The 16,227-nt window shown below is 38.6% G+C and overlaps 1 protein-coding gene across 1 annotated transcript in view; it reads right to left on the bottom strand.

The window, feature by feature from the left end:
• The window catches only part of LOC119441948 (uncharacterized), a 184,762-nt gene that overhangs the window by 5,391 nt on the left and 163,144 nt on the right, over window positions 1–16,227 (bottom strand). Inside the window, 18 exon segments of the mRNA XM_037706628.2 lie at window positions 350–455; window positions 2,048–2,140; window positions 2,831–2,934; window positions 3,528–3,662; window positions 4,313–4,454; window positions 4,538–4,644; window positions 5,077–5,136; window positions 6,945–7,056; window positions 8,927–9,186; window positions 10,530–10,677; window positions 11,207–11,226; window positions 11,228–11,501; window positions 12,395–12,455; window positions 12,628–12,782; window positions 13,763–13,975; window positions 14,565–14,648; window positions 14,793–15,069; window positions 15,738–16,079. Coding sequence (XP_037562556.1) covers window positions 350–455; window positions 2,048–2,140; window positions 2,831–2,934; window positions 3,528–3,662; window positions 4,313–4,454; window positions 4,538–4,644; window positions 5,077–5,136; window positions 6,945–7,056; window positions 8,927–9,186; window positions 10,530–10,677; window positions 11,207–11,226; window positions 11,228–11,501; window positions 12,395–12,455; window positions 12,628–12,782; window positions 13,763–13,975; window positions 14,565–14,648; window positions 14,793–15,069; window positions 15,738–16,079 — 2,693 coding nt within the window.

The raw sequence follows: 16,227 nt of genomic DNA, 5'->3' as shown, positions 1-16,227 counted from the left end.
GAAAACCTTCCTTAGGCACTGCGGGACAAAACGATGCAGAACGCACTTTGTATTTTATGAATGTTTAAGGGACAAATATCTTGGAACTGTTGGTAATCCTGGCATTCCTAGTAGGTGGACATGCCTTGAAGACTAACTGGCTTCAATTCAGCAGTTGCAACATGTTCTTTAAAGCGTTTAAAAGAAAAATGAAGTAGCAAAACTTATTTAAATAGTTAACCAGTGATAATCAAACAGCTTGTGATGTCTGCTGGTCTACATAATGTCTTGCTAAAAGATAAACTTTATGCTGCTCTCTTATTAAGAATTACTCAGCCTACACTGAAACAACCACTATGCTGACCCATACCTTTAGTGATGCCGTGGGGAAGTGAGTGATTAGATATTTAATTGTTTGCTTCCAGTCCTGGACATTTTCAGCCATGCGTATCGTGACAGTAAATCCAGCTCCAAACCTGCAGGGAGAACATCATGTGGAGGCAGATGTAGAAATTCGAATCCCTACAAACAAGTACAAGAAAAACCAAAACATGCATACAGTGGGAAAGGGGTGGGGGAGGGTTGAGCAGGATGCACAAAGGTTTCGTAGTGACCTTATCTATGACTAAAGGTCTGCTATAGTGAAACCCGATAGCCTTGAGCAAAGAATACTGCATTTACAGATTTGGAATAAAGAATTAATCAGTCAAACCTCAATGCAACGAACAAGTATCCAATGAATTATGGGATATGATGCAGCAAATTTGAAATGTTTATCACCAATATTAGTGCGTAATAAATATATGCTTACAACAAATATGGAATATAACAAAGGTATTTTTGTGTCATATGCGACTTCGTTATAATGAGGTTTGAATTGATTCATGTAAAAATGTGCGCAAATAGAGCGGGCAAAACAGATAGATTGTCTTGGTGAGGGCTAGTTGCTTCGTCTTTAGAACTAAGCTGACACAGGGGGACTAATCAAGGACACACAGAGAAACAAATAGCACAGATGAAGTGCTTGTTCTGTGGTATTTGTTTCTCTGTATGTCCTTATTTTAATTGCGCTGTTTCATTTATTTCATGAACTAATGTGCACAGTTCTTTTTCCTTCATAAGGAATATAAGTAACATCGCAAATAATAATAACAATAATAATTAATAATAATAATAGGGAGCTTCAGAACAGCGGAAAACGCTTACGTTAGCGTTAGCGGGCGACGCAACGCTAACGCAAAGAAAGGCTGCACTGCGTGGTACAAGGTAGTGTTTTAGAATAGTGGAATGGAGCTAAACGCTAACGCAAATACACTTGGGCGCCATCTCGAGGTAGATACAGCAAACATGAGCAAACCCTCTCGTTAAGCTTACTCTGCTGCTAATCGAGAACGTATATCGAAAACAACGTCCATTTGTCACCTGTACGCCACTGTCAAAGCATCATCACACAAATCTAAAGCAAACACAAGCATTAGTGGGGAACAAATGAGCCGAACAGTGCAGGCTGACGACTTCGATAGATCCAAAGTGGACGGCTCTCGCTTCAACAGGTGCCGCCATCTTGCCCTACGTACCGAATCCCTTGTGTGCGTTAGCGTTGAACGCTATATTCCGGAAATAGCGTACGTACGTAAGAGTTCTGGCTACGTTTAAGTTCTGTGCATGTGCAGTTTGCAGCATGCAACGCTAATGCTAAATCCTTGCGTTTGCTGTTTTCCGCTATACTAAAACTCCCTAATAATAATGTCCCTCTCCAGTGAAAAACGATGATTTCCCATGATTTCATTAATTTTCTTGTGTTTTTTTCAGTTATTACACATTGTTTACAAATGCTATCATGTTCAGCTAGAAAACCAATGAGAGTTTCCAAATATGCAATCTTTTTTTGTTGGTTCAGTTATGGGGTTTATTTTTATGCATTCATACCATAAAAGGCAAAATATTTCTTGGTATATTTCTGGTTCTCATTGATAAGCACATTTTGCTTAATGAGTATAGTAATCTTCTACTATGCTGTTTTGCAGATTTCTCTCTTAATTATTGGATTTGTAGGCCAACTACTCACTTATGTTTGAGGTACTGTGGGCTTCCTATACAGCACAGTTGTCCATTCACCATGATTGCGAGCCTTGAGCAAAGTAGGTCGCATTCGGCCATGCTGCATTGTTGATGAAAAGTAAACAAAACATAAAGTGCGACTCTCTCAAAAACGTGCTATGCATTGCACTTAAAAATTGCCATGACTTGCGTGTATTTTGCATCCCAAGAATCTGTTTATATTGGCATTCATGTTGTGCAGAAATGGGCTTTTGCATTTTATGCTCAACAGTCTGTTTAATATAAGTTACTTCACTGTAATAGTATTTGCTTTCCCTGGGGCATGGGTTTCCAAGTAATACTGAATTTTTGTATACTTCTCGCATGCAGATTATAGATAAGCACATCAGTGTCTTGCTTGTACATTCTAGTACAAACCACAACTATGAATTTTATACTGCATGCCTAAGTATCACTGTAATACAGCTTTTTCGAAATCCCAGACACCTTAAACTTTTAGAGCCAATAATATGTTTAGTAATTTCTTACTTCACAGACCATATATACCTATAGCAGTCAGCCATGAGGCAACCCTTGTCAATGTATGTAACTTGGGCACATCTACAGCCATTATTTATTCACCATAGTATCGTAAGTGTCTAGTTTTATGAGCTATTTTTAAAACCAATGTTTAATTATATTTAGGCCTGCTTATAGGACACTAGCATGAGATACGTACAGTGTCTAGACCACATGCATCGCTTTAATTACAGGAAATATGGGTGCACATAAGAATATCATGATTGCTTGCCTGTGTGATGTTAGCAAGACAGAGCGCTTTTCCCGAATTGCTTCGGAAACGTTGGACCAGACCAGTCTACGAGTAACAGGATCCATTCCACTTGTTGGCTCATCCTGGATTTGAGACAAGTGAAATTTGTAAATATTTTATAAACTACCAGCTAAATTCTGGTGCTTACGTACTGAAGCAATGTGAGCAGATAGCTTTTTATATGTTAACACATTAAATATTATAGATGCAAAATGTTTTTGAAGGATAATGCAACCATAATTTTTTGAAATTATGCATGTGCACCAGTTGCAGTTCTTACAGTTAACTTCCTGCGCATTCATTATTCATTTTTAGAAACCCAATGGACCTCGACCATGTCACTATTCACGATAGGTTGTGATTATGCCGCACATGCTTCTCACAGCAAGGTATCCTCAAACTTTGTGTGCAGGAAGTTTTAGTACTTATTATAACTTTTGATTCTGCTGTACCTTATTTAGTATCATTGTACTGGACACTATTATTTCTTTTGATTGACATAATTGCCTTTTAGAAAATAACTGGCTTCTCTAAATTATAACACTTGCACCTGGACAAAGCTAGCTCAGTTCGCATAACTTATGCTGCAGTCTGTCACATTAAACAAAATCGGTGAAATGGGAGGAAGAGCAGTATGTATATAGTGAATGTAAATGAATCTGTCAAGTGAACTGACCAGGAGCACAATTTGTGGGTTTCCAAGCATAGAGATGGCTGTACAGACTTTTCGTCTAGTGCCACGGCTGAGTGTTCCCACTTTGTAATCAGCATGAGCAGAAAGCTGGAACCTTGAGAGGGCTTCCTCGACAACCTGCAAATATGTATTTGGTGCGTGGCAAAACTTGTATTAGCAAAAATGAATGCACCTAAGAAAAAATGCATAATGGAAACTCGTGAAGGCTACTGTGCTTCACATTACATATAATATCCCACCGAGTTTTTGTGATAAGCCTGCATTGGCCAAGTCATCCGCCTTGATGAAGAACTGCCTAGAAGTACTACCAGTGAGCATTTGTATAGTGGCTCCCTTTAGAGCAAGGCTAGCTCAGTTCAGGATAACTGCAACGGATGTCACAATGGCATCTAGGCACTGTTTATGATATAGTAATACAGTACACTGCCTTCAGATCTTTTGCAATCACTAATGCAGTAATGACATTTGAGGATGTAGTTTGTAGTCTTGCTGAAGATGCAATCCTGTTAGAAATTTACCAATGCAAGAGTACTAAGCACAGAAATGTTAGGAACAGCTTGTACACCCACACATTCTTAAGTGCAGTTTTAAGTCTCAACATTGCTTTGTTCTATTGCTATTTGCTATACTTTTCACTAATGGACATATTGTTCACAACAGTTGTCAGGTTCATATAACATATAATACAGCCTCCCTATCACAGACAGGTGTTAGTAATTCTTGCACACCGTGAGTACAATCACAGAAGAATAAAGCAAAGCAATCACCTCCTGGATCTCGTTCTTTGGTATCCCACGCATCATGCAGTAAATCATAAGATGCTCCTTTGGAGACAGCAAGTCATCAAGTGCATCTGCCTGGGGGCAGTAGCCCACTAACTGTGTACCCTTTGCAAACACTTTGTCCAATCTGTAAGAAAGAAATCTCGAGTTCAGTATATGTTGAGGTACAGATCTCAATATGCGTATCATCTGAATTCAAGCCAAAGCTACCTTGTGTCTTGAACAAGGGTGGTGCCATGTGTAGGCCGAAGCTGTCCAGTAAGAATGCGGAACAAGGTTGTCTTTCCAGCTCCATTTACACCAAGAAGTCCAAAGCACTGTGGTGAGATGATTTGAAAATGAACAACAAGACGTTGCCTGTGCTACTAGAACTGTTTCCAACGTAGGCTACAACAGTAAAGCATAATGTACTATTTAAAATAAACATGAGAGATAAGTAGAATTATAAGACTGCACAATTACTGTAAGACAGCCGCTGTAGCTATAAACTCGGCTGTAGTTTGATGAATTAAGGGACTAAGTGCTACTAATATGCTATAATGTTGAGCTACTACTGTGTTATACCTCGTTACAATAACGTAACGAGCTGTATAACTTTGTTCTATCCAATATTTCATGTATGTATGTTCGCTATACTGAGGTTTAATTTAATCCTTTCTTGAAACATAATTTTGCAGGAGGGTAAAGCAGAAATGTGGCTAATAAGCATTGTCATGTTTCCTATGTTCATACATGATTAGGATTCATACCTCGCCTTTTGGAATGCCAAAGGAGACATTGTCCACTGCTTTGTGTCGTCCTTGGTAAACCTGTATGGAAAGCAATTGTGTTACTTGAAAATGTTTGAATGTAAGCAAATCCAATGTTGAAAGCGGCAGTGTTACTATACTTTTGCATGTACAGATTGCTATCGCTATTTCTGTTCCATCTGGTGCAATGAGACTATCACTGTACAATTCCTATACAGACAGGCAAAATCTCATCTTCATTGAGCACAAGCCTAGGTGCCTTTTCACATGGCTGCAAAAGAATGACGGTGTTCCTTGAACACACTGAAAATATTGAATGCTTTACACTCTATGAGGACATAGCCAACAGGCACAGTATGGTATAACCTTATTGTTAAGGTGCAGTAAAAAAAAAAGCAGACACAGGAAAATGCTTCTGGAAGAATGAATGATTCAAATTATGTGATCAAAATTTTGTGCTTTCAGTGTTCCTATTTGCAAAAACTGGGAAGTAATATGAGCTGAAAAAGCATCAATGAGGCTCGATGTACACATGCAGTGTCCAGCCGAAATATTGCTACACTGTGCAGAGAATGGTGCTCACAAATTGATTTCAAAACCAGTCTCTCTCTTTTAGCAAATATAAATGTCTTCCTTGCCTAACCTTAAAACTCCTTTAATCAGAAGACTTAAGCCTATATTCATATTATTTTGATGATGTCAAAAGCCAACAGGATAACACTTAGCTGAAATGTGAATGTGTGCCACTAATAAGGGTGATACTGTAAAAGCACAACTTGATAAAAAAATTATGTGGGAACAAGGAAGTAATTGTTTGTGCTCTTAGGAAATACACTAGAAATTAGTGCTTTCACACAAATACTTCCACAAAGGTATTTTATGGGCAGTATTTTACAGCCAGGATAAAATATTGTTACACAAATAACGTATGCAGTCAAACCCGGATATATCGAATTTCAAGGGGATCACAAAAAAGTTTGATATATAGGTAATTCGATACATATAAAATAAAAATTTTATACAAAAATTTCCAAGGGGATTTTACTGCTGTTCATTATACACAATAATTTGTTATATGTGGGTTCGATATATCTAGGTTTGACTGTATTTACAAATATTTACAAGTAAGGCGAGTAGCACAGGTGTAACAGCAGCCAAGATGGTGAGGATCAACCTCTACCTCTTCTTCATCATGTTTATAAAGCACCTTTAGTTAACTATGTAGCACAACATAATATAATCATGTGGCACTCATTGTACCTGTGTGTACCCAGTGCACTGCTGTCTGTTTGTATAATGAATAGGCAACTTTTTCAATTTGTTGTTACCTATGCCACTGGAAAACTGAGGCCTTTACTGCTGCTGTACACCTGATAAGGTTGAGGAAATTAAGTTTCCTCATCCCTTGGCTTTTAAATGTAATCCCTGCCTGAAAAGTTGTTCAGTATAACATGCTTGCTTTTGCTCTTGTGAGGTCCAACCCCTTACTTTCAAATTAAAGAACTTGGAATAGAAAAGTTCTGTAAAAGGGCACTTGCATCAGGATGTGCAAAAAAGAAAAAAACAGATACAAAAAAAAGTGAGGCCAATTTTGGTTACAGCTACAGCCGGTGCGAAAAAAAAAAAAAAGGTTGGAAAGAATTTTCCCTAGTTGGTCATCATCATCTGTATGAATATTACGCGTAGATTTTCAGCACAGTACACAATGTCAGCAGTTGGCCACAGGCCTGATCTCAAGTAATACCAATATATCCTGTCATGATTTCAAAAGAAAGCAAAAGTCTTGCACTTATGCCTGTAAATGTTATTGCAGTCACTAAATACGTAGCCCAGATACTGAAGACTTGAAATGATTTTCTGGTCAGTACCTTAACGACATCCAGTACTCTCAACACATCATTCTTGCCAGTGTCGCTATTTGCCCGCATTCTTTCTGCTGTAACATCAGTGTCTTCAGGCACCCTGAACTGTTTTTGAGTCCTGAAATGAAATGTTGGAAGACTTTGTAAAGCATCTCTCTTACCCAGAAACTTGTAAATCTAGGTACTCATTTATTATGTTATCTTCACATAACCTGCGTCAACGTGCTAGAAAGTAACCAATAAAAATTAGGCCAAATCTGTGCCCTGTCAGTTGTACAGCTGAACCTCAATATAACAAACACGTATATATCCAACAATTAGATGTAACAAAGTAAATCTAAAATATTTCTAATCTAAATAAATAAATCTAATCAATTTCACATATAACCAAGGTATTTTTGTGTTCGATGTGACTTTGTTTTAATCAGGTTCAATTGCATTTTCGCATGCTCTTAGAATTAACAGTGAATGCCATACCATGCTGGCTTTGAAGTAGTCACTATGTGCCCGAAGATTTCAAAGCACGTTTGGAGACTATATGAGAACATATACATGCTGCTGTGAATGCTGTCATAATGACTAAGCTCCGTTAATAAGAGCTATTACTCTTTCACAGCTTCGAACATAGTGGGAAGCCTTCAATTTCAATTACAATAGCAATGTTGATCAATATTTTAGGAGTCTTCCATAAGAAACAAGAAAGGCAGGAAAATGTAAGAGACAAAAAGGCAAGAGCATATGAGCTTTCTGCTGGAATTGTGCTAAGACAACATGGCAGCCCGAAATGCATCACAACTGTGCACATATCAATGGGCTCCTACGAGTATAATGCAATGTGCATGCTCTCCAGAGGCACTTGTTATCTCAAAACCTGCCAGGTAACAATGTGAGTGATGTTACCATGATATCAGTAGCACCAGCATGCTGCATTGCTTGGTCAACCAGGGCAAAAACCAGTGAAAAAGTAGCATACACAAGGTAAAAGGAGTATACAGGATGATTGCTGGCAGCAATCGTTTTGTGTAATTTTTTATCTTCAGTATGGATCTTTCTCACTGGTTTTTAACATTAGTTGACCATGTGCAAACCTGCCCTCCATTTATGTCTTGTTCCATTGCTTGGAGGATATTATTGCCTTGTAGCATGCAAAACCATCATGAGTAGAAGTGAAAACTTGGAGCATAAATGAAATTAGAGCTTCACTCTTATAACAAAGGGGTCCAGTGTAAGAGCTCACAGTCACGTAATATCTAAACAGGAGGGCCACATTTTTTCGGTCTCACAATGTATATGTATGGTGCAGATGCCTTGGCTACATAGCAAGCCTAGCTTTCTACCAAGCTCCCTTTGCCCACCACCCCCTCTCTTCCTCACCTCATTCTTATTCTGTTTGAACACATGTCCACTCCTTTTCTATTATAACTAGCGGTAAACATTAGGACTCCACAATGTAACATCATTTAACTGCTGTGTTCATTGAGATGTCCTTGCGAGAAGTAAAATTGTGTGCTGCCACCTCCACAGACAGCAAATAAACATGACTGCAGAGGGAGGAGTATGCAAAAAGAAAAGGTGCCAACTGGCCCATCGGACAGCGCTGCCATTATTAAATGCCACTGAAATACTTCTGACATATGATATTACTGTCCTTGTGCAAAACATGATTTGATGGCACTGCATTTGTTACTTGTTATGCATATTTGGAAGACTTTTTGACGGGCCTGTTCCCAAATTTGAAAGAGCAAGGTGTTCCTGGCATGGTATGAGGAGACAGACTACACATCTCCTGATATTCTAGGCGGTGCCTTCTAACAGTAGGCATTTAACAAAATTGAAGCAGAGAAACTGTACTTTGAAGTTGGCTGTTCAACTTCAATAGAGCTTCTTTTCGTGATAGATTTCGAGAGATTTGTGAAGGACAGATTTTTAAAATGTTTTTGTGCCTGCCCGTATTGACTTTGTTGAAACAAGCAGACGAAGAAGCTTACCTGGGACGCGATGATGCTTTCAAGTGACACTCAAGGAAGAGGTTTATGCAAAAAAAGACTATTCCAACCAAGAACATGGCATAAAAGTTGTAATTAAGGACTTCATTGCTGAAAGGGTTTTCGTAGGTGTCCTGGCCGAAGCGAGCGTATATGTCAGCCTGAATGTGATTCTTAGCCAGGCTGACAAAGCCGCCAATCAGGGCATACTGTGGGAAAACAAGTGCAGCATTCTGCAGTCCAGTCATCAGTTGACGATTACCCTGCAAGAAGAATCACAAAATGAGGTTATGCGCAACTCCATGAAAACATAAAAACAAAGGCAGTAACTAAAAATGTGCATGTGGTAGCACTTTTAGCTCGAAATGCATAGTCATCAAATATGATTTCAAGAAAAGAGAGCTATAGCAGTGTGTGAAAATGTTCATGGTTAATGTACAAAAGGAACTCCATATGTAAAATAAGGTGTTAATTTATCCTGTATTATATGTACTGTGAGTATATTGCTTTACATGTTCTTGGTCAGAAAGTTTAAATTAATTGAAAAATTTATTATAAAACAATCACTTTGCATTATGGAGCCTGCCTTTTCCATATTTTGCTATGATACAAATTTTTGAGAGACGTTCAGCAACATTATTGGGCTACGAAGCCTGAAAGAAGCACCAAACAGACTCTTCATCACTACGTGCAAGTGTTGCATGAAGACTGCAGCATTATACTAGCATCAAGAAGGACATAAGCAAAATGTAACCGTAACTTATAATGCATGTCGGGAAAGACTATATGAGCTAAGGCATATTATTTCAGTAATAATGTTGGTTTACAAATCACGCTTGCAAGAGAAGAGAATGACCTCATTATTTTCTACCTTATGTAACTATATGTTGTCAAGATGATTTCTAAGGCAATTTGTATAATAGAGTAGATCATTTGCAGAGTGATAAAATTATGCAAATAAATGTTCACTATATTTTCACTATAAACCCAGTGGAACAAGCCTGCTAAGGTCATATGGACACTTATTGTTCTTGTACACACCAACATTTTAAAACATTGCATGCTGTTGCAAAGCTTTCAAAAATATTAATAAGCAGTAAATACAATCGTAGTAGTTGTTAAACATAAATCATCTGTCTCGCTAAGCAAACCTAACCCAAACTGGGCTAATAAATGAGCATAAACTTCTATGTGGAAATTCCAGTGCAGTTACCTTTCCAGTGGACTACAGAAAAATCAACTTTTTTTGTGATGAGTTGTTCACTGTTAATGGAAACAGGTAATTAATATTTCAATGAGAATTCAGCTTAATATCGACTGAAGGGTCTGCATTAAAAATTGTGTGCCTACACATCAGCCACTTTTCTTCACAATGTAGATTAAATGTAGTTGTACCACTATCAATAATAATAATTTGTTCCCCCCCGACAATGAACAAGCATACACATGGCAGGGGAAGAACTCTTACTACATTTAAATTTTATTAAAGCACTTTGTGTGCACGTTTCAATGTGACTTCACTTTTCTGATCAAAGAAAAATGTGGATTTGTTCACTATTTTCATGCTGCAGCAGCAGTTTGAAGCCATACCCAGAAGTGAACTTACAGAGTTTATCTGGATCATGTTCAACACCAGCATGATGATTGCTATGTTGAGACCGATGAACAAGTTGACGCAGTACAACACCACAAAAGAGATGCTTGCTTCCTTGAACAACCGTGACAAGCAGTACATGAGAGGTGTGGTACCCCACCTGGGACATAATGAAGGACAGCCGTTTGTACAGATGGAACGGAAACATGGTTACAAGAATTTGATGCTAAATACATGCATGTGCTGCAATACAAACAGGAGATGAATTATTCAGGGTGATACTGCATTACCTAGCTTATTAATTTAAATGTTTCAATGTACATATTGTGCCTGGTTGTAGTTTTTTCCATAGGAGTATAGCAAAAAACGCTGATGTGGTCAAATGATATATACCAAGCTGGTATAGCTTCTAGTTTATGAAAGAAGATGCCAGGAAGGCCCCGACCTCATGCAGCAATTATTACACTACTCATGATAATTAAAATATCTGATAGAATTTAATGTCACAAAGTTGCATGTGGGCTATGAGAAACACAATAATTTTGGCCCTGCTTAATGTGCACCAAAATTTTCAACATGACAGTTTACTGCATTCGACTATGTCAGGCTCCAGCTGAATGTGCGCACACCTGTAATGTATTTTGATCACAGGCTTGAATCACGAATTCTGTCCACTGTGTCATGCTTACCCGAACAGAATCATGAGCAGCTAGCACGGCCGGGAAGTTGAGCTTGCTGACATAAACAGGGAGCCCGAAAGCAATGATGATGAGAGCAGAAAGGGCAACTGTTGCAAGAACAATTCCCATGTCCCAAATGAATGTAGTTGTCCAGTACAGCAGCGTTCCCACTCCAGAGATGCTTTGAACTTGTTTCTCATCACGTATGCGTTCATTCACGACGTATACAATAACTCGTGATGGAATGAACGCCAAGCCCATGAGCACAACCATAGCAATGCCCACTTCAGCGACGTGGCCAAGTCTGCAAAAACAAATAGAAGGCAACATGTCAGATACATAGTTTTTTTCAGATGTCAAACTGCTAATGCATTCCGAGAACACGCGGTTTGTTTAAAATTATACCAGTGTATAAATTCAGCGAGATATGTGCGTGTAAAATTACATGAGACATAATTCAAAATTATTCACAGTAGAGGGGTACTCAGTGTAAGGAAATGATGTTCTTCCTGTTGCCGATGCAACTTTCTGGGAGCTCTTACTGAGTAATTAACCAGACTATGAATATAGTAGTTTGTCTTACTATGTGCATTTTTTTTTTTACAAATTAGTAGTGTCTACATCATGACTAAACAAGAGCAGCTGCATATCTAGTTGCTGGGTAATGTTGCACAATATCTTATGACATGTGCAGTTTTGCCATTGGACGGCTGTTGTGTTACTTTTGTATTGCAAAGGAAAGCTGAATCTGGCATAATGTTTACCTGAAGTGCAAGACAGCACTGACAACAGCAATAACTGACTCAAAGTGCATGACAATGAAATGAACAGATGCTTTTAAATGGAAAGTGTCAGCAGCTTTTTGTGGAAGTGACAAATTCTAATCTCGTGGCAAGCTACAACAGAGCTGGAAGAAAATTTTTGTATGACCATGATTGCACATAATCATCAAATGTTTACAGAAGTACTTTTAAAATTTACCTGTATTTTTTTTTTTTGCCACTGCTAGACAGAATGCACAGAAATAAATCGTGCACAAAGTTCTGTACGCCATGACTGAAAGGGGTACATATAAGACTGGAAGTCAAGGATTGAACAACTGTAAGCTTGTTAGGTTGTACCACACCCAGCCAGTCGTGCAGGTTAGCTGTAGAGTAGTAACATGCCAGTGACATGCACTGGAAAGCATTCACTTACATTGTCTGTTTCCCAAGCTGTTCGGAAGACAAATGAAGAGGGTGGTTGTACACCGTGATCCCTTCAATCAGAAAAATTCATAGGGAAGTTAGTGCCATATCGCAAACCACCAATGTCATCCTAATGAAAAAGCATGCAGTTCCTGCATAAAGCCTATCTCTTTTCTATTTCATGCACCTAGGATTTAGTCGCACGTAAACTGAGAAAATAGCCATCAGGAGTGTCAAACTTACCCACTCTGGATGCATTTAGAGGAGATGTGGAGTGACTGATGGCAGACCTGAGAATAGCGTTGCTGAGTGCATTTTGATATGCAGGCATCGAATGAAAGCCCGTGTTGTCATACCATACTTTTACCTGCTTCTTCTCGAAGGACCAGCCTCCATACCTGCAATGTTCAGAATTTTATTTGGGACACTACATGATTGTTGTGACATGCAGAACACAATATAATGGAAAACGTTTTGCCAGCCATGGGAACAACGATACTATATAACAAGGCTGCAAATGAGAGTCCTGGCTTCTTGGTTGCTCCATCGATTATACTCAGTTTGTTCATACAGCAGAGCTGAGTTGTCATTTTGAGGGCTAGTTCAGTTTATGTAGTACCGAATTTTCTAGGCATTAGCCAGCATGCAGTGCATAGCTTACAGGGGTAAATTGGGGCTTAAAATAAAAAGTTAATCCTTAAATAGTCTGCACCAGCTGTATAGAGTGTACAAGTTTTGGTTGAAAATAACCTTTTTCTTTATATTGTCCACAACCAATATACAATCTGTAAGCAAAAATCAAGCAGCAAGACCCTGGCTTCTTTATTAGACCTACTGTAATAATATTAGACGTTTTTTTTGGCTGATTTTGCTATGAAATTTACCACGGTAAGAAGTTTGACATGCAGTTGGGCCTTGGTATTTTTTTAAAGTCTGCCTACAGTCTTAAAATAAGGTTAAACTATGTATAGCCGGCACCACCAACCCCTTCCATGCTGTGCTATTATTTCAAATTCTGACCAAAAAATGGTCATATTATTTTTATAAAGACTCCAATTGCCAAGATGTTTTATTTTCTTAGAAAGAATAAGTTTGCTTTTGCTTGCACTGTCCCGTGGATTGTGTGTGGCTGTCTACCAAAAGCACGACTAAGCTCCGAGACAAAACCAGGCTCATCCATGGCATTGCTACAAAATACAAAGTACCGCTGACAAGCTGAATTAGTTCTTGGCCATTTTTACCAGATACCCGTGGATGAACCAAGCACATCCAAGGCACAGAAGGGGTTAAATAGTTCAAGACACAAGGAAGTTTCAACTTTTAGACCTGGATTACTGTCCCAAAAATATGGTATGTTTTTAGAAGTTTTAAACCATACCTTCGTTCTATGAAAGCTGGGAATGATGTCAGGAGATAATTTGGTACGTTCAGTCCCGTGACATTGTACACAACATCAGTGGTTTCTGTCATAACACTTGGCACATCCTCCCATTCTTCTTGAATTTCTGAAGTGTCACAGGTGTAATGGAGTGCTCCTTTTGGTATCTCCAAGGCATCGCTTGTCATGCCAGTAATGCTCATGCACTGCGACCTGCAAAAGTTGAATACATGCATTATGTATAAGGACCTTGGCATCAGTTTAAAAACAAATTGCTCAGTACAGGGCCTGTTTAGTGTGAAGAACTTGTCTGTGTTACAGTAGATAGGAAGTACAAGTAAAATTTGCTCGAAAGAATGAAGAGAAACCATTGTTCAAATTATCCTTTTATGGGGAAAGCTAAACTAGCATTCTCTTCTAATAACTGTATTCGGTAGAGCCTCCACATAACATACACAAATATGACGAATCATTAGTAGTGAATGCTTATAACGAATATCGGATATAAGGACGGTATCTTTGTGTCGGATGTGACTCTGTTGTAACAATGTTTGACTAATACAATACCTCTGGTGTTTAAATAATATCATTGTTCTTTTATAAGAAGATTAAGTAGAAGCATAATGTTGCATGCTGCTTTCAAGAGTGTTTCAAGCATGTTTTCTTTCATGTGTGTCTCTACTAAAAGTTATTTGTATGTGTATATATTTTCATAAAATATTTGTTCCAGAAGGGCATAGAGTACATTTGCTTATTGCTTAGTATAATGGTTGCATCATCCATTAGGCAGGAACCAACTTACTGTGGTGCATTTCTTTCTAGACAGGATGGACCTACTCCAGGAAAAGATAGCATCCTTCCCGACACATCAGTTGGTGGAATCTCACTGTAATAGAATATGTTTTGCAAGATTAATCAATGTTTTCGAAGTTCTCAAATATAAAAGTGATTAGCATCATGGTCATTACTAGTTGAAAGAACTGCTTGATTATATTTGCATATAAAATTCAGGAAGAATTTCACCTCGTACCTTATGAAACCAACTGTTCCAGGCCCGTATAGTTGTGTTGACAGCCTCAGTGATGGCTCAGGTACAGTTGCTGGTGCAATCATAGTGAAGCCCATGGCGATGGCAATGAATGTGCATGGAAGCACAATGCTAAAGAATATTGCCTTCCAGTTGTTCACGGTGTGGTAGAAACGTTTCAGGATAAGTGCTTTGAATTGACTTGCTTTTAGTTTGCGTCCCATCAGAGGGTGTGCAGTTCCCAAAGAATGCCTGAAGTCAGGGCATTCTAGTGTGACATCTGTAAAGATACAGTGGTTGGCTTTTATCAAGAGCAGTGAGTTACAACAGCAGTCTTGTTGCATTGTGCTCATAATGTAGGTCACATCTCAGTTCATTGATTGCTATCAGTATCCTCTACATTGAAGTGTAACAAAGTAATTTTATTAAACAACAATTTACGGCTGCTGTCATATACCATACCTCAGCACATAATTGCTATTGTCCACAAAAGTTTATGAACAATGGTAGTCATAAAAAAACTTAATCATAGACATAGTGGGTATCCTGGAACTGATAACGGTGGTTTTCACTTTTGTGCACAGTTACCACAGTGCTCTTCTAAATTTGAGGTTTGCAAACCAAGGCAGTGAAAAAGTCACTTTGTAACAGCTCCTGTGGCCTGTAAGCTTTTGCTGTTAATAGTGCATGCTGAAACAATATTTTATGAAGCTTGTTGATGCCCAGGAAAGCTAGCTTAATTTTTTTACATACTGTGTAATACCTGACTTTCTCCACTTTGGAAACTGTAAAATTTTGTTAATGTCTGCATACATTATGTTTGCAGTAACATTTTGCCTGCATTCTGTACAGGGATACGTAAATAGGAGGTGTTAACTGTCGATTGATCTAAGCATGGCAAAGCTGCAAAAGTAATACCCATACTTCTCTGCCCAACAGCGTACAAACCTGTGTGATGAAGCTTGTCACGTCTGTCAGCAATTCCGTATTTCACTGTAGTAGGCAGTGCATGGCCTGGCTGCACTGGTTTGCCAGCATCGCACAGGGCACATAAGGAAAGAAACACTTCTTCAAGTGTTGTGCTTGAGAGACCATAGTTTCCAAATCCAAACTCAAGCATGCGTTCGTCAAGTAGTGAAAGGAGGTGCGAGAAGGAGTAGAGGATGTTCTTCTCTGGATCTCGTTGAGGGAGGCTGATCACCACCTCTCCACCATTGTTTTCTATGACTTGAGCTGGTGGAACAATGCCTCTGATAACACGAAGGATTCCCTCAATGTCAGAAGAATCATCTGAAAAGATCAAGCATAACAATTCAATTTCCAGTCCTTTAAACTCTAACACCCATGTATCATGCATTGCATAATATGGTGTTTGTACAGCAATTAAACTTAAATAGATGCTAAAGACGATTGTAAAGTCTAGCTAGAACGATAGAGT

This window comes from Dermacentor silvarum, chromosome 2 (assembly GCF_013339745.2).
Source record: "Dermacentor silvarum isolate Dsil-2018 chromosome 2, BIME_Dsil_1.4, whole genome shotgun sequence".
NCBI lineage: Eukaryota > Metazoa > Arthropoda > Arachnida > Ixodida > Ixodidae > Dermacentor > Dermacentor silvarum.
Note: the sequence above shows the minus strand (reverse complement) of the source record. Positions and strands in the feature narration are given on the sequence as shown.